Source organism: Cyanistes caeruleus, chromosome 2, assembly GCF_971803275.1.
Source record: "Cyanistes caeruleus chromosome 2, bCyaCae1.hap1.1, whole genome shotgun sequence".
Classification (NCBI taxonomy): Eukaryota; Metazoa; Chordata; class Aves; order Passeriformes; family Paridae; genus Cyanistes; species Cyanistes caeruleus.
In genome coordinates this window covers 68,820,041-68,839,672 of record NC_141702.1, presented here as the reverse complement: position 1 = coordinate 68,839,672, position 19,632 = coordinate 68,820,041, and the positions used below count along the sequence as shown (strand labels likewise).

The window sequence follows — 19,632 nt, the reverse complement described above, 5'->3', positions numbered from 1 at the left end:
CTGCAGAGGATTGTAGCAAGAGTAGAAGCTCTAATAATCCAGCTATTTTGCCTGGTTAAGATAAAACACCTGGAGGTAGTAATGGGATAGTTTGTAAAACAGGAGAATGACATATTGTAGGAAAATATTTTTTGCATTCTCAGAGAATGGAGAAGAAAAAGGAAATTATTCAATACTTATCTTTTGACTCCCCATTAAACCATTACCAGATATGAATGAAATCAGAAGTTACAGAAATATGTGAAATGATTAAAAGTTTAAAGGACAGCAATGTGCAGAATAAAAATAAAATAAAATAAAACACGATGAATATCTAAAAAACCTCCACCAAACAAGCCACCAGGTATCAGGTTTCCAGGAAAATGTCACAGCAAGTGCTCTGCCCTCTAAATCCCAGATATGTCCATGTTGAAGAGGTACTAACAGCTATTGCACTGTAGATGTGCCCGCCTGTGGGAATTGTCAGACACTTGTAGTTCTTTAATAGAATTGACATTGAGAGGGTTAAGGATTAGTCAGAAGTGACTTTACATGGCAGGTAACAATTTTCAGGGTTTAAAAGGACACAATGTCACTATTAGAAGGAAATACATGCATGCATATATGTGTGAGCAATGTAACAAAAACATATCTACCTATACATAGATATGCATATGTGCATATGTGATTTTGTCCAGTTGTAACTTGAAATTGGTGTTTCTGGCAAAATACACATAGTCAAAATATTTATGTTGGAACATAACATGCCCAGATCTTGACATGAGAAATGAACCTTTCTTCTTGATGGGTAGTATATATTTCAAGTAATCTTAGGAGGTTTGAGTACGTTTCATAGAGAAGTCAAATAATTGCTGCAAATGAAATTAAGTGCTATTAAAGAGCTTGAAAACTTGCTGTTTTAATAATGTACGTTGAGAGCAAACCTATGCTCTTCCCTCATTGATCTGGTCTTTCAGAGTGCAGTTCTAAGGATGCAGTTTGCCAATTTATGGCTATTACTGGCAATATTTTGGATTTAGGTGTAATTTTTAGCTGTAGAAAATGCTGTGGTGCTGTTAAAAGCAAGTGTTTTTTTTTTTTTTTTTAGACACTATGGTCCTCTGCTAAATCATTTAGTATTTATTTAGTTTCTGTGAGTATAAAGATTTCATGACAAGAATTACATAATCCTTAATGAATAGATATTATTAAAAATCTTCTATATTCTGCTTTTTAACCGATAATTGGACATTTAAAGAAATAAGTAGGGCTTTGTGACATAGATGACATCTACCTGAATTTTTCGGAATACTTCTTGAAAAATCAGAATTCATACTGTAGTGTTCTTATCAAAGGCATGTGCTGTTTAAGTCAGCACAGGTGTCTGACATGGCACAAATGCAGAATATCTTCATGCTGGGAGATATGGTATCTTTTAAACTGGGAACTGGTGCACTGGCTGAAACAATGATTCATCAGGATTAATGGGTTACTCCAAGATGATTCTTGCTCATCTTTTTAAAGTACTATATATGGCTGGTTATGGAATCTTTAGCTGCACAGTGCCTTCCACAAATTCATTTCATAGAATCATTGAATGTTAAGGGGTTGGAAGGGACCTCAGAGATAGTTCCAACCCCCTCATCCTGGGCAGGGACGCTTCACATGAGACTGGGATGCTCAAGGCCTTTTCAAACCTGGCTTTAAGCCTGGCAGGGTTGAAGCCTGTTCCAGTGTCTCATCAACCTGACAGAATATTATATTTCGTGTGGATAAAAAGTTTGTACAAGTGATTATGTTTTAGCATTAAACACCCATGCTTGAAGTTTGTTTCTTGAACTCTCAAAAGTTTGTCTGTGTTCAGTTTACTGTGATGTCAAATAACTCAACATTTGCAGGTATGTTTAAAAGGGATAAATATTCTTGTCAGGACATTTGCATTGCCTCTACCTCCCTGAATTTTCAGTCAAGTGTGAAGAGAGTTGAAAAATTTGCTTAACTTCTGACAGCTACAGTTACAGCTGTATTAGTTATCATAATCTAATACCAGAAGATAATAGGAAGGAATAAACCAGTTTGATACATCTTATAATTCAAGATTTAGGAATATCTGAAAGATATTTTTCTTTCATAGACATGTTGTACGATGCATATTTTAGTGTTCTTCATACAAGAGCAAAGTGACCTTCAGTGAAGGTCTCTTTGGTAGTGAGACTTCAGATAAGGAAATTATGCATTTTTAGCTCTCTTGATACTGGAACTGCTTATCATTTTCTGATTTGAAAACAGGTTTAGAAAAACGCTGCTGAGATGCTTATCCACTTACCAGTCTGCTTTAAAGAAATGTAATGGAATAATGTATCAATATAATTCTGCAACACAATCAAGTTGAATATCTCTAGGAACCTTTTGAACACATAGTAAATGTTGGAAGACTGAATCTAATGTGGAGCCTATATTATATAATTCTATAATGATGGCACCAAAATGCAAAGTAACTTAGAACTCTGTGTGTGACACTCATTATCTGTAATTACCTTTCATGTGATCTGACAATGGTATGACATCTATCTTAACCTTATGTGCCAGTTGTTTCAACACCACCTGGGCTAGAACAGTAAGTTCCACAACACTCTGACTCCGTGGCCTGAATTAAGAGAGCATTTGTGACCATCTCCATAAAAAAACCAAAGAAAATATAACAGAGTTGAAATTTTACTTGTTTTAATGAACATGTCCTGCCAACCCAGAATCAAACTTTGGAAAAGGGTGTGTGAGGGTGATTTATTTTCATGAACTTGTAAGCATTCAATAATAAAAGTCTTTTTTTGTTTGCCAAGTATGTAAAAAAATAATCCATGTATGCTGTACACTGCACAGAGAAAGAAGGGGAAAATGTTTGCAAAATGAATTGAGTAAGTTTGTGTGTCAGGAAATTTAGTAGTTGCTATATTCCTGTTCTTAATCCTCTAACAGTCAGCATCTGCATTATACATGTGTGCTTGGTAATTGAGCTTAATTGGTTTGCAGGGAAGGGTATGATACATTAGATCATTAACTAAAATAAAGTATGACAGAGACTTGCCCCAAACCACCTTATATTTTTGCTGCTGTCAGCATGGAATAATTTTTGTAGATGGGCTATGTAGAACACTTTTCACATGTTCTCTAAAAGCCTAGCATACAATGGTAGAAAATGGGGCATTACAAAACAAAATTGGTGTTTCATTTCAGTAGAAAACCTTATGTTGTTTACTTCTGGCTGTGGAGGTACAATGTTGGAATTTCCTTTAGCAACCCTTTTAGGAGACAACTCTAGCACAATGATGACAGGGTCACTGAAATTTCTGTTCTGCTGGGGTGGTTACTTCAGGAAGAAGGGCTAGGAAGAGAAAGAAGGAGAATGTAATTATATAGCTTCAATCTAACACCACTATTTTTAACCTGAAAAAAACTTTATTTGAATCAAGTGTAGTTAGGATTAGGAAATAGTAATTTAATGCTTGAAAAATAAGCACAACCAATCACTTGGTCTTCCCTGCAAATGCTCTGGGTTTTAATAGATGATGTTACTTTTACAGAGTACACAGCAAAGCTGTTAGGTCTGTATGTGTGGTCTTTTCTATCCTTGATATTGGCCTTCAGGGATTTTTCTTTCTTAGCTATGATTTTACAGTGTGAACTTCACCAGTAACATATGCATGTGTTACGTTTTTTGGATTTAATGCCTGACTGGAAGCAGTTATTACTTTTCACCTCTACAATTGACTGTGAATTGCAGCATGGGCACTGTGGCAGGTACACAAGGAAAATTGCTTTCCCTATACTTACCTTTTCCATATGGGGACAATTAAAATACGGTAACAGGAATTAATTTTTTCAAGTGTCCAATTAAGCTCTCTGTAAGGTCCTGTTCTTCTCAGACTGAGATACACTTCAATTTAATCCAGTTTAATTGTTCAAGTAAAGTAAACGGAACCAAATGAAAGCTAGCTTAATTCAGGATGTTTAGAGGTGGCTTCAAATTATTCAGTTCAATTTAAATTCAGGTGTTTATTTAATTTGATGAACTTTTCTGAATGTCCTTCTGTAGCAAGCTGCCTTTAAGATTAAGATTTTTGGTAAACATTCCTGCTTTAATGCATGCATTTTTGTAGTCTCAGCCTGTTCTGCTTCCAGTTGCATGCTTCATCTTGCAGTTCAGTTGTTTTACTTATTGAATTTTATTTACAGTGTTAAATATGGCCTCTTCATAGTCATTCATTTGAAATTTATTGTTGGAAAATCATAAATGTATTGGCAGAATGCATAGGGGTATGCTATTTTTTCTATTCTAAAACAGAAAATCGTTGCTAGAAAATAGACTCATTGCAACAAAATTTTCTTTCTTTAACTTGAACCATATATCTACAGAGATTCTCCAGCTGCTAATCGTGTTACTTAGAAGAACTGTGATCTCTGCCTCTGTTTTTTGGGGCTTGTTGATAAGATCTTTAACTATCACTACACAGATTTAGTCCTGTGAAATTTAGTTAAGGACTAAGGAACACAGTGTTTGCTTTACTGGGTGCAAGATACCATTGGTTCCTCCTTGTCTTAGACCCGCCTTTCTCTGAAATACTGAGCAGAGCTATGGGACAGCTTTCCCAATAACTCATTTTCCCTTTTAATTCTGAGTATTTCCTGATATAAAATCTCTTTATATGCTTGCACATTAGGATAAGCACAGAGCACTTAATTGGCAAGTTCATAAAAGTCTATTAAACTCGGTATAAGATAGTGGTAGTACTTTCTCTGATAAGCTTCAGCACTCTGCTTAGTCATCATACTTTTATTATCTTCTATCACAAAGTCTTGCTTGCTCTCAGAAGTCTCAGCAAGTCACCACACCTCCTTCTCTTAAGAAGCTGTGGGTAGTTCTCTCCACAGCTTTTACCAGGAGCAGCAGTACGTAGACACTAGCTCATTGGAAGAAAAATCCTTTATTAATTAAGTTACACAAGATTATACAAAGATTACTTTCCAACTTACTGCAAAAACCCTAAGTTATGAACTGTATATACAGAGTGGCTCTGAAGAGAGGAAATTTTTTTCTTTTGTTTACTTATTTCTTTACAGTTTTCTAAGCACTTGCACTGTCTAGAATATGTGCAGTATATACACAAACAAATGAACTCAAATGTATATGGTACCCATCAATTAATTGATTTTAAGCTTTTTTACTTATTTGCATTGTATGACTGACCTATGAAAGAAATACTAATTCCTGTTTACTTTGTGTGTAGTTAAAATAAAACTCCTTCTTTGACTTCTATTACCTTGACAGGCAAATGGAAAGAGCACGTATGCTGTTACTATAATTATTTTAATTGATTTGCCCACATTTACAATTCAAAATAATATGCTAAGGTTTGATTCTGCTTGTGTTCAGGGACTTAACAGTTTGTGCATTTAGCAGTGATTTTCTAAAAGCTCCCATAGGTCTTGTTGGGTCAGAAACATAATTCTCTTAAAACTAACTCTCTTTTTGCTTTTTTTTGTTTTGGTAGGATGATGAAGTGGTTCTGCAGTGCACTGCAACTGTTCACAAGGAGCAACAGAAATTGTGTCTTGCTGCAGAAGGATTTGGCAACAGGCTTTGCTTTTTGGAATCCACATCTAATTCTAAGGTACCCCACTGAGTATTTTAATTGTCATTTCATGTCGCGAAGCAAGAATAGTTGTAGCATTGCTTGTTTTGATTTAATATATACAAATCTGTCAAGGAGAAGGGACAAATCAAATCTGTCACTAATATAAGGAATATTCAATGCCCATTCAAAATTTAATTGTTCCTTTGTCCTTTGGCTGCATTCTAGTGTAATGTTTTCTGTTTTGGGTTTACTTTAGTTAGCTAGAAGAAGTTCACCCCAAATAATATGCTTGTTATTTTGCTGGTCTGAAATCAGTTGTAGTAAGCCAGAGCAACTTTTGTGTACTGCAACTCTAAACACAAATTGATTGCTCTGATTCTAACTCCCCAGAAAAGACAGCAATTGTTGTATTTATGGTAAGTTGTGTGGCATTTATATTGAAATGATTATTACTTTGAGACCTGATTCCCTATCTGAGCATAGTGCAAGTATCAAAATGACCTCATCTAAGACATTTTATCTAAGCCTTCTCTAATGCTGGTATATGTGCAGTAGATAGAGTGGTTTGAAAAAATAACTTCACTGTTTATTGCAAAGAAAGGATTTTGTTTCACAATCACATATGCTCAAATAAATGTTATGAAGATAAAAATGGGCCTCCTGTGGGCAGAACTTGTTTTATGGACAAAGTAATGGATATACTTGGGCATTTTATTCATAGAAAGGGAAGAACGTTGTTTAACATATTTGTTTTTTCTTTAGTTGAAATATAAATATTAAATAAGAAAATATAATAATTGCAAAGCATCTGGAAAGATATCTAGAAAGATTTAGAACAAAAAATGATGGTTATCTTGCCAGCTTTCATAACATCACTTTGATTTTTCTCTGATACTTTACAGAGTAATGCTTCATTTTCTGTCTCATCATTTCGAATGCATTATTCATAATAATAAATTTTTCACTAGGATATTAATGATTCATTATAATAGCAGTGATCTTGATGAAGTAATTCATGCTGCTCTGTTTTAAATGAATCTTTTTAACAATAAAAATGTGCTAGGATAGAAGTTGTAGTGCTAGTTGCCTGTGAGGTCTGAAAGATCTATTTAATGAATTTTGTTATCATTCAGTAAGTTTGGATATTAAATCTGCAGTCTCTCTCTCTCCTTATAAAACTCCTGAATATTCCTGTCTTGCAGGAATACAGTGTAGGTTTCATATCAGTTTTGTATGCTTGTTTGCTGATGCTGCTTTTTCTCCTTGTTTTATGAAGCAATCTGTATTCTGCTCAGTTTTCATGAGCTTGGGGGTAAAAAAAACAAAGAAAAGAAAGCCCAAGCACCTCATCTGCGTTTTAATTTTTAAGGGCTGACAGTTGCTAGGATGAACTCCTCTGAAGTCATTCTTAGATATAAATACTGAGGGAGCCATAAAATTATCAAATCCTTAATGCAAAGATGACTATAAATTAGAGTAAATAAAAATGTTTTTATTCCTAATGCCTGTACCTATTACATGTTATATAAGGAGGAACTTAGGAAATATACAAAGAGGTATATGATAATTTGAAAATAGTTCCAGCAGAGTTCTTGAGACTGATAAAAAAATTCTATGCATGTCTTAGAGGCTGTTTCCAGTTAGAGTGGGACTGTGATGCACTTTAATGCTAACAGTAGAGTGGCATCTGATTTACAGGCAGGGATCAAGGATAGGATGCAAACCCAAGCACCAGTAATAGGCCAAGCACAAGTAATAGACTTCAGCTATCATCCTGGACTTGCATTTTTGAGAATGCTTGTTACTATCCTGTGCTTTTCTCCAGTATCTTTCAGGACATGGATCTTCACTATGTAGCTGACATTTTATTAGTACAACTTCTTTATGGGCACTTTCTTGCCCCAGGATCACTAAAAAATTCACACAACTTAAACAATGGTCAAATTGAAGAAATACATTGATAGAATAATTTGTTAACTACTGACTATTGACACTTATCTCTGTACAGCAATAACAGTGGGAGATAAGGCACAAGATAAATGTACGGGGCAAAGTAAACAAGGAGTTCATTCACCTGTTCCCATGAGCAGGCAGGTGTTCATCCTGAGGAGAACAAGGCTTCATCATGCATCATGGTGGCTTGCTAAGACAAATGCTGTCATTCTGAACACTCCCTGCTTCCTTTTTCATCCCTCCCTGCTCTGAACACTGAGCACAATGTTGTGTGGTCTGGAATATCCCTTGGGTTTGCTGGAGTCAGCTGTTCCAGCTGTGTTCCCCCACAGCTCCTTGTCACCCCTGGCCTGCTTGCTGGTGGAGGGGCTTGACATACTGCAAAGCAGAAAAGGTCTTGACTTACTGCAAAGCTGCAAATTGCTCAAATTGACCCCATATCTTGAAGAGTAAGATAACAGATAAGGAAGACATCAGGTCTAAATTATGCATAATTTTATTAATAGGAGACAGTCCTGAATATAAAACATACAGGTTTGCCCAAGATAAACGCGTGACTACCTCATCTGTAGGGGGATAGTAGTTCAAGAAAAATATTTCTATTTCAATTTCTACCAATTTCAAAGCAGATCTTTGTTTAATCCTAGAACAAAGATCTTGTTCTAGGAATAGGTTGTAAGTGTCAAGTGTATAACAATATTAGATTTATAAACCATCAAAAATCTTTAACATTGAAAAAGTTGCAACAGCAAGAATAATAAAACCCAAAGATGATGTGCTGAGGACAAAATATAAATTGCTTACTTTCCTTATCTTGTGCAATTATTTCTTAAGAAGATTTTATCAAATCTCTAGCATGAGTTTTTATTTTGTAAGTAGGAAGAAGAAAATGAAGGATGTCTGTCAGAAAAAAAAGGCAAAAGTCTCATTGTTGTGGTTTAATCCCAGCCAACAGCCAAGCCCCACAGAGCTGCTTGCTCACTTCCTTGGGATCAGGGGTGGGGTCAGGGAGAGAATCAGAAGCGTAAAAGTGAGAAAGCAGAAGAGGCCTTGGCTCTATGAAACAACAAAAACATCTCTGTATTATCAACTACGTGTTCAGCACAAACCCAAAACACAGCCCTGTACCAGCCACTGGGCAGAAAATTGCCTCAGCCAAAACCAGCAGACCTGTAAATGTCTTTTTTGGCAATCATCTGTAGGTAATTTTGTTTCATCATTTTTTGCTGTACTTCTAAATTCATTCCTTTTGTGGAAAACCATCCCTTTTACCAAAACATAGTTTAACTTTTCAGTATATAAGTTAGACCTATTTCTTTATATGTGAACGTTAGTTGTTGCTTTCTATATATAAACAGAGTGGTAATATGAGGAAGTCCATTCATTAAAAGATTATGTTGTCTGCTGGTGAAGTAATTTTTCTTTAGACTTAAATAATGCATAGATTGCTGAAAAGCAAACAGGGCGGAGCTGTGTTTTAACAGCTTCTGAAAACTACTCCTTTCCATAGTGCAGAATGAAAAATCCTCAGCTCTGGGTCAGTCACAAAGGTGGTGCTGATCCCTTGTGAACCACTGCACAGAAGAGCACTGAAAGCTGAGTTATGCTTTTCTAAATGGCATAAGGGTTTGGGGTTTTTTTCCTGTTTTTATGGCAGGTGGTAAACTCCTATTAATTTCATTATGCCCTGAGGTATGGACTTTGCATCATTAAAAAGTATTGATAAAAGCTATGTGTTGGGCTTTTTCCCCCTCTGGAAATCTCTGTAATTTTGACTTGAGAGAGGGGAGGATAATATAATGAGGGTTTTTGAAGGCCTAAAAAGGCCTCCCAAGTTGGTTTTTGGTTTTGTGGTTTTTTTTTTCCCTTCAACTTCTTGAAGAAGGTAGTGTGTGATCCTATGGTTTGAACTTTTTATACATAATAAGTTACAGAGCTGTGAGCAGAATACAGAAACTGATAATAATTCTATTTGTAAAGTTAAGTGGTTATTTCACATGAAGTAATATTTTGATAACTTATTTTCCATTTTGCTTTTTAAGAGTCTCTTCTGTGTCAGAGCAGAAAGGTTCTTCAGATTTGGTGCTGGACTGGTGCAGGCCAGTTGGTTGGGAATTCTGACTCCATTATCCAGAGTATGTCAGTGATGCTCCATTGTTTGTTGGCCCCTAGTGTCTACTGTTGCATAAGGGGGTAGAAAATAAAGCCTGATTGTAAGACTGACATACTGTGCTGACAAATACAAATAATTTGATTTTTATCTTTGCCCTTTTTTTGGTCAGATGAATTGGCAGGATCTGGACAGGTGGCTGTGTTTGGCTAAGGGAAGAGGGGAATGGGGGAGGACTGGAGAAGGTTATACCTGGCACAGACAAAGCTACATGAAAGTATGATTCTTTAGTATTTATGCAAGCTGTTTCCAAGTCAGCAGTCAAATTCTGCATGGATGTGTCTGGAGAAGGGTGTCATCCTGAATGGTGAGACATTGGCCTGAACTCCTGTACCCTAACTGCCTCTGGGAAAAAAACTCTTTTTTCTATTTGTCTTCCAGAGTGTAAGATCTGAAGGCAAGGGTTGCCTTATTTTTCTCTTTTACAGCAAACATATTCTCAGTGGCTAAGACAAATAATATGTCTCCAGAGAGACTGAGTCTGAAACTCTTCCTGACAGCTGAGAAATGGTATCTGCGTTGTGCAGTTTTTGATTGTGTAAATCCAAATAGATAAAAAAAGCACATATGGATGCAAGTAGATGCTTTGTGAGCAGTTACTGACATAATGAAATAGTGAATTTTTAAACAATTGATTCACTCTGAGAAATTAGATCAGTGTTTTTTGTTTGTCTTTACATTGGGTCATTCTGTGAATGTCATTTAGTAAGGTAGTTGGTTGGATTTTTTTTTTTTAATGTAATTTCTGTGGTTCATTTCTGTACATGTGTTTCCACTTGATCCTTTTAAAATAAGTCAAAAACTTTGTCAGGGCTTTGTAGCTGCACTTCTAGGTCCATTTTAACTGCTTTTGTGTCATGTTGCCAAAATGAATATTCCCATTTAATGGTAAAGATGGCACTCAATCTTATGTAATCTTATGTTCAGCGGACTTCATTTAGCAGGCTTTGACTAAAACTGTTGATTTTAATAATTTAAATGAAGAGAATTTATCAATACTTACATATTACTTGGCCTACTTGACATACATAAATTAGACACAGGTAGATGAGGTCTTCATAGGTGTGGATCAGACAGGATTTTGTTCAGTGAGTCATTCTTTCCCAGTAAAATGCTCTGTAGGAGTAATGTAAATAAGGACAGGGTGTTCCACAACACTGTATGTAGTTTTATGCAGCACAGGATTTACGGATTTTTAAATATTATCTTTATTATTTATGTATCTCCAATTCAGTTTTTACTTCTTGTAAGTACTATATAAATTTTGAGCCTAAATGCAAATTGGTAGTTATATCTCTCAGACCTGATTGTGATCCTTGCACTTAGTCCCAGAGACGAACATAAATATTTCTTGAGATGGCAAGTGAATAATTTAAAATGAATGTTAAACATTTGGACTATGAAAAACACTGTCAGATCTCCATGGCTGTAAAGCAGCAACAGAAATGTGGCTTTATATCAGCTGAAAATTGTGGGCATTGTTCCTAGGCATAACAATATAGTTTAGCGTATCTGTACTGTCACCTGTAACTCAGATAGTTTTTAAAAGGGAAATAAAATGTGCGAAATCAAGCAGGTCACCGCAGACTAAATGGTGTAATAATAATAGATCCAATCTGTGAAACCTCACTCTTTTCATTTTTCATTATATCTCCTGTTGAAGCAGATATTTGAAATTTTAAATTCACACAGGAATGGACTATTTCTGATCTTTAAGAAATAATTGCCATCAAATCTAGTTTTGCCAGAGATATACATTGAGTTTTAGCTTAATAAGGCATTATTTGCTATGAAATACAAATTTAAAGCTCTTCCTGTCTCCAAAGTGAACAGTCATGAATGGGAAATCATACTCACTTATTATTATTAAAAATAATACATTATTATAGGACAGTTCTCTGGTCTATTTTGGGGATAACCCTGAATACTTAATACTAGTTATTTAGAACCCATCGAGTTTTATTATAAGACTTTAAATGTATTGTGTACTTGGTATTTTCTTGTCAAAATGTGTTTTACAAAAAATGTAAGACTGTAATCGATAAGGCACCTGGGGAAAAACCTCCAAAGGAAAGTTCTGAATTCCTAATTATGCTGGTAGAGTTCATGACATGTAACCTGAACATACAGTGACAGAAGCTGAAAGATAGAATCAGAATAATTTTGTAGGTGAGTTTAGTTGATGATAATACTCCAAGCAATGGCACTAAATGAAAGAATAGTACATGTGTCAATGTATAATGTTTGCTATCAACTAAACAATGCAAGAAAAATTTCAAAATCTCATTTTTTTAATGTTAATGAATTGTTTCGTGCTATTAGTAACATAAGCCATCCATTCAAGAAACTTAATCCAAAGTTATATAATCTATGAAATTTAATGAAGAAAACATAAGTTGTAATTTCTCCAGTCCAATACGTGGTTTGCAACTTTCTTCGTGATCTAAATGTGTGTTAAAAGCCAAAAAACCCTAAATGTTTACAAACCCACATATGATGTGGCTGTTTTGGGTGTTTTTTCATGTTTGTTTTTGTAGGTGTTTTTTGTATTGTTTTGTTATTGGTGTTTGTTTGTTTGTACTTGTGTGGCGTTTTTTGTAAAACAGATGGAGGAATTCCACTTCTGGTCTAAAATAAGTGAAGAAAAACCTGAAAAATCCCATTAAATCAATTTTCCTTTGTAACTATATATCCCAGTAACTGTTTAGGCATCTCATTACTTAAAGATTAAAAAGAAGCAGATATTATGATAAATAATATTGTCTGAGATATGGCTGTAACACAGTGATCATATAAAGTCAGATTTATGTGGTGTACAGTCCTCTAATTGATTTTTTAAGTTTCTAGAGGATTCCAAAAACCTGCCAGTTTGCTGTGATTTATTTTCTGAGTCCTAATATTTTTAGAACAGTTTCTAGTAAAAAGGCAAGTTGCTATCGTTGTATGTTGGGTTTATCTATTTGCATTTTGAACAGTCTGTTCAAAGCAGTGCCCTTATCCAAGTGCACAGTTGATGGGTTTTGATAGCTGGGTTTGTCTTTTCCCTGTTTAGCATACAAGTCTTGGGACTCCGTAATAATCTTGGGACTATGTGTCAAGGACTGCAAACAGGTTACTGGTCTTCACCAAATACACTAACTGTAATAAAATACAGTAAGAAAGTCCTTGAAAGATAAATAAGTGGTATGTAGAGGAAATCCAAATTATTTTGAGGTAGAAGTTCTTATTTGGGTACATTCATGTCTGATGCAAGTTAGAGCTGCTGGCTTTTCAGTGCAAGCACAACCCCAGAAGCTTCAGGCTTGCTGCCTTGCCCTGGGAAACTGAACATCACAAGGTTACAAAGTTGGCATGTTCTGCCAAGTCCCCTGGAGCTCAGCATTTTAAATATTTTCTCTGAAGGGTTTAGAATGAAATGTACTTCATTAGTACATGCAGAGTAGTTACAAAGCAGTCATTTGAATTTTAATTAAACTGATATATAGCTGCACATCTGAAAAACTGAAAAAACATTCTTAAATCTGTGTTTCAAGCTAAGAACACATAAATGTATAAATGCTTATTTTTAAGCCTTTTAGATGAATGTTTGTCCAAAACAGTTTCAAATTAGCTTTGAATTTGAACCCCTTCTTAGCACTTCAATTCATGGTATTATTACTTTGTACTCAGTATTTTTAAGAACTAAATCTGGTCCAGCAGAGTCCTATGAATAATCCTAGCCCAATGGGCTCTCAGAACTTAGGGCAAAGAAATGTGGCCTATTAATGAGTGAATCCGTGTTTATTTGCAGTATCTAACACGGATCATATCTGAAACAAAATGGAAAAGAAAGTATCCAATATTTTTTGTTTATTTCTTAAGACTTTTTAAAATTTACACCTTTTGGGTTGTGATTTTCAAGATTTTAGACTTTACCTCCTGGTTACTTACTCTTGAAAAAGAAGGAAGATTATTTGTGCTTTTGTAGCAGCTGAGGCAATGCTTGTAAACTTGCTATCATTACAATAGTATTTTCAACATGAAATTCAGAGTGTTAGTTTATAAATTGGATGAGAAAATTTGGGCAAGTAGAAATAGTTTTGAGTTTGAAGATGTATGCTTTGTGACCCTGTGTTTGAAACTAAAATGCAAGTTGTTTTAGTAACTTTCCTAGGGCTGACTGTTAGGTTACCATATACAAATACAAGGAGAACTTTTTCTGGTTTCACAAACAAAAGAACAGTTGCTTTATTTTGAATTAAGAAAACCCAAAAAAACAGAGGCCAGATGGTAAAAAAAGTCATTATGCTCTTAAAGATTATGCATAAATGCTCAAGGTCACAGTTCAGGCTTTTTTTCCTGAGTGTTTAATTATTTTTGAATAATTGCTGAATGTTTGCTGTTTGTTTGAAAACAGATAATAGAGATGGACATGCATATGTGAATAATGCTAATCGGTGTGTTTGAGCTTTAATGCCTTCCAAATTCTCTGCTTCTTCCCTGCTGGATATAAAGAATGTATTTAGGAGCGGGAAGTTTTTCCATCTTCCAGTTATTTGTGCTCTTGTCGTGACGTATTTATGAAGATACCATCCACAACAGCGTTGCCTTTTCACGAGCTCTGACTTTTTACATGCGATTAAAAAAGAACAAGAAACCAATGTCACTGGGCTGATCAAACATCTGATACAATCTTCCCTTACCAATACTGCAAACTCTACTTCTATCCCACAGATAATGGGGATGGATAATGTCTTTTAATGATAACAGGGAGTTAGGAATTTCAGGTTTTCTTGATGCTTCTCTGGGTATTGACCAGTTAGATTTGGACAGTACAGTGTTTACAGCTGGCGATACAGCAACAATTGACAGAAATGGGAATCAAAATGAACAGTTGTTCAAATGGCTTTAGATAATGTTGGATGAATTAGTTTTGACAGTTTAAGATGCTTTGAACAGCCAAGGTATGTATTGATCTTTAAAAGAAACAGGAGGGACAAGCTATTTCTATATGAAGGAAAATTGCAAAACTTTGTGACATTTTGATTACTGTGAGGGAAAAAGAAACAGGGCTAGCACAGGACTTGCATGGGCAGGTTGGACAGGGGTCCCAGAAATCAAACAAATTTTCTGCTCAGTGCAATATGAAATATGAATCAACTTTCCAAGAAAGTATTTGAGTGCCCATTATTCAATAAATTAGAAGGCCCTGTAATACAGAATTTTCTTTCTAGTATATGTATGTTGACTGAGTTTTAGCAAATAAAAAAGCCTATAGAAATTAAGTCAAATTTCAATAAGGTCGTATTTTTAAATAAGAAACATGCCTAGTTTGATTAGCTGTTGTAAAAATAAAGCTTAATAGGCTTTAAGTGCCATATTTGATATTTGATTTGGTCCGAAGTACACTAACAATAAATAAGGCCTCTTTGGGCTGATACATATGAAAAAATGCATATAGATTAATGACTGTGTAAGTCTTCATTAGCTCAAAGTGGCAAAATAATTACTTTTTATTTTGCATGCTTGTGGCTAATTTATCATGGAGGTGATGCACACAACTGTCTGCATAATTCTTGCTAGGATTTTTTTGTGTCTATAGAAAAGCAGAATTTCTTAGAAGAAATAATTTAAAATAATTTAAAAGTTATTTTGAAGATCTTAGAAGAATGTGGATTTCTTTTTGCCCTGTTTTTTAGAAAATAAACCAATACCAGACATTTGAAAGGTTATTTTAAACCCCAGCATGGACAGGGACCTGAGCAGGCACCATCTTTACCTGGTTAGTTGAAAGTTGAGGTACTGGCTAATTAAGATTAGAACCATTTAGAAAAGTATATGTGCTTGTGCATGATAGATTTCTGCAAAGGTCTGTAGCTGTTAACTTATTATCTGATGTCAGAATGTGAGATTTTGAAAAGGAAGCTCTTGACTGTGCTAAAGGAGGAAACTCCAGGTTGGTCAATGATCTAAATGAATGCCATAGTCTCGTGTAGGGATGATGTATATGAACTTGTTATATTTCCTCCTCATTATACTCCCCCATGAACACGTATTCAAGGTAGCAGGAAAAACTCCACAGGTTGTTTAGGTCCTTGAGACTGTCTTTACCATCTATGAATTTTTAAGCCTCTTGCATTTTTGCCTCTTGCATAATTCACTTCCGAGGCAGGTGGGAAATGCGTGTGGGTATTTCTGTCTAGACAGTACTTTGTGGAAGCTTTTTGTTCTGTGTGTTACTGAATGATAAGCAAAGAATTATTTAAAGCAGCAGTTGGTTTTATCTTAACAGCTTAGTAGAAATATTTGGACACTGTAGACCAAGAAAGAACAACACTTGAATATTAAGAAAAAATTACCCTTGCAATTATTTTTTTTATTGTGTAGTTAATAGGGGTATATACTAAAACAAGTGTTTATTTTTCACATCAAGCAATGGATGTTCAAATGAAGTGCCATGCCCAGGCAAGCAGGGGCTTTATATACTTAGACATTGATAGATAAGCCACAGTTTCTAGGTATACATAGTGAGCTTTTTTTTTAGACAAATATTTATGCCTGAAAGTATTATAGCACTTCTTATCAGCAATGGAACGTTGTCAGTGTAAGTCCTTAAATCCTTGGAAAGTTTCTTGGCAGGCAGTCCTTGCTTTTAGGAATCTTCAAATTCTTCTGTCCCCGACCCAAATTATTTGCTAGAGTTTTTCTTGAATGACAAGAACTTCATTATTAAATATAGATTTTTATTTTTATTTTTTGTACTGAAAATCTTTCAACATATGATTTTGATAGATTTCCTTTACATTACAGAGGTGGATGTATGTGTCTTTTAAGGTAATGTAATTTTTTAAAACATAATTTTAAACTGTCTTGCCCAGGAGGGAGCTGATGATGCATCTTCTTTCCTTCATTTAAGGACAAGTCAGGCGTGACTCAGAGCATAAACTGCCAGGGCCCCAGTCAACACTATTTGATTTTCTTAGGTACACGGGTTGAACACTGATTTCATCAACATACAATGTAAAATATAATAGTTGAAAACTTACAACAAAATGCTTAAAAGTTAAAATTTGATGTCTGTTATGTTTTTGAGTTGATAATTTATGAGATAAATAAGCAGACTTTACTTTTCTTAGCCATAGTGATTCATGTTTACTGCAATGTAGATAAATTGCCCATAAAAGCTGGTATTCTGGAATGATTAGTATTTATGTTTATTTGGATGTCATTTTAATGTGTAAAAATTCTACTGTGAAGATTTCTGATATGGGATAAATTTAACAGTGAGAGAATCTCAGCCAATAATGGCCTATTAAATGTTATGCATTGGAAAGAAATTCTGCTGACACAGGTCGGGCTGTGTCACTTATTACAGGCATGAAACATCATGTGCACGTCTGCCCTATTTGTTTGATCCCGAAAGGTTACAGGGTTGCTACTTAGAAATAGGATTGTTGTAATGTGGATGGTTTATATTAAATCTGGCCAGAGATTAGGAAGATTTTCCTTTTGGGTATCTGCTATGTTTTTCAGAGAGGGACAAAATAGTATTTTATAAAGGTGATCTTTCTGATGCTGCAAGAATCAAAGGGTAACTGCTTCCTTCCAGGTTCTAAAGCAACAGTACCTTCCCAAATGATAATAGCAGAGATTTTTCCATTACTCATTGCAGTAGCTACAAATGCAACATAATCTCTAAGAATAAAAGGGAATGTTAAAGTTTTGAATAATACACATAAGGCTACCATAATTAATATGAAGATAAACAAACCATGCTTTGTTAATTTGGACGTATGCCCAGACCCTCTGTAACACTGTTGATCTTCTGAGCTTTTCTTATTTTATTAATCAGTGTGAAATTTTCCTAATTGCCTTAAAAATTAACACATTTTCACTGCATTAGGGTGATACACTATTAATTAATGTTCATCCAAGCTTCTGGCTGCAGCAGCAAATGTTGTGATGGGGATTGAGCTGACTGACCAAGTTTATCCATCAATGTTGCAGTGTAGTTGTATGGCTCCTTACCTCATATTACTTTTATCTATCGCTAAGAGTTTTAAATTTTCAAAAAGGAGATAAAAAGGAAACAGCTCTCAGTAATGTAGATATGTTGGACTCATGTCCTTAGGTTAGAAAGAAGACTAGAGGGAAGAGATGGAGGATAAGAGGAAAAAGCCTCTTATCCATTTAAAGATGGAATGTATGCAGCCCTTAATCTATACAGAAAGTAAATACCGTACCAGGAATTACAGCTTCCAAGTGATTAAGATAGTCTGCTCTGTTAATAATGGCCTCAAGACCTTTGGCAGATTTCAGGATCAAAGCTATTTCCAAAGAGCAAAAACTGAAAAATTGTAAGATGAAACTTGGAAACTGTTTTCAGCATAAAGGAAAATACTGTAATGTACTTAAGTAAGGACATCTTAAGCAGAAGTAGTTTTCTTACGGATTTTTAAAGAAGATTGTGAGAAGGAAAAACCCCAAGAAGCTGTTTCCTTCTACACCTTCAAGTTTGTACAGATTGAGTTTCAGGCACACACAATTTTCTTTGCCTATGAGCTCTGCTGCACAGTGACCAGCAGATGACGTTTCACTATCTGAAAATTAAAGTGGAGAAGGATTTTTGTCTTCACTGCTGTGCAAACTCATAGAGGATACAAGCTAGTAACTCCCTGTAATCAGATGAGGACTACTGACTGGATACTGGAAGAATGTTGGATGTATGAACAGAAAGTATGCTCAGTGTGTCAAGGTTTTTTCCACTGCTGCTTTTATCATATCTAATGCTTCACTTATGGGAGACTTCTGCACTTAGAGATCTGGACAAGATGGAGAAACTTTATATATGTGACTAGACAGAGTATTTTTAAAAAAATTTAAACAGTGGCTTGTTTACATCAGATTAACAAGGAGATCACCATAGGCAGCCAACACAATTCAAGAGAACTACTGAGGACATGGAGCTGGCTTGTGTTTTAAGGTTTGAAAAGGGAATGATTGCAAAGTATTTGTGTCTGACCTTAGTTCCACCACTAACTGGTTTTCCCTGTGTTTGTCTCCTTTTTCCTTTTTTTTTTTTCTTCCTTTTTTTTTTTTCCAATTCTAGATCTTGTTCTGATATTATCCTCCTTTTGATTTCTTTTATCTCCTGGAACAGTTTTCCTGTGGAAAAAGGACTCTCTTGAGCTTTCAAATGTTAACAAGAAACTTTACACTATGTGCAAATGACATTTTTCAGGAAGTAGAACATGTTAGGATTTTTGAAGTTTTTCCTAGAAAAAGTGAAAAGCTACTTCTGACAAAAAGCCACTCCCTTGTTAAACTCCTCTTCCAAAAACATGAGAGCATTACAAATTTTAGGTATAGTAACATAAAAAGTTTTGAATGCTGAGAGTTTCTCTGCTTTTGAGGGAAACAACTGCTTGGGATGGAATGTCCTATAAAAGCCTGATACAGAAAGTGATGTTTTCAGACTGAAATAGTCAGCTGATAGCAAACTTTATGTCGGAGGTGTCCAGGCAGTCTTCAAGATCTGCCCATGGTAAACACATGGGAGCTTGACACTTTCCTGGAGGAATTCCAGGGAGAGGACATTGTTACTTGACACTCCTCTCTACAGAACGGAATCCGTAAGGCTCATAATTCATTCTCTGTCTTTTCTGCTTTGGGATCTGATGAATATGGTTCATTCTCTTTGCCTGACGGGACTTGTTGTCAGACACATATATTTCTGTACTGGGTCCATTGTTTTGATGACAAGCTTGAAAAAAGGGAAAGCTAGGCCTTCTGTGTGGAGTCCTAGAAATAGAAGTTTTTTCTTGGTAATAGTGAGTGTGTTTCATCACTGTCACCAGACAGAATTTCATTTAAATAGAAAGGGCTGCCAGAAAGACAGAGATGTATAAATTGAAATGT

At 35.2% G+C, this 19,632-nt stretch overlaps 1 protein-coding gene across 10 annotated transcripts in view; it reads left to right on the top strand.

Annotated features, from left to right (window-relative positions):
• The window catches only part of RYR2 (ryanodine receptor 2), a 378,221-nt gene that overhangs the window by 90,389 nt on the left and 268,200 nt on the right, over positions 1-19,632 (top strand). For all 10 annotated transcript variants that reach the window (XM_086877715.1, XM_086877706.1, XM_086877711.1 and 7 more), the window contains exon 2: positions 5,529-5,648. In XM_086877715.1, the coding sequence (XP_086733841.1) occupies positions 5,529-5,648 (120 nt within the window). The remainder of the gene's footprint in view (positions 1-5,528; positions 5,649-19,632) is intronic.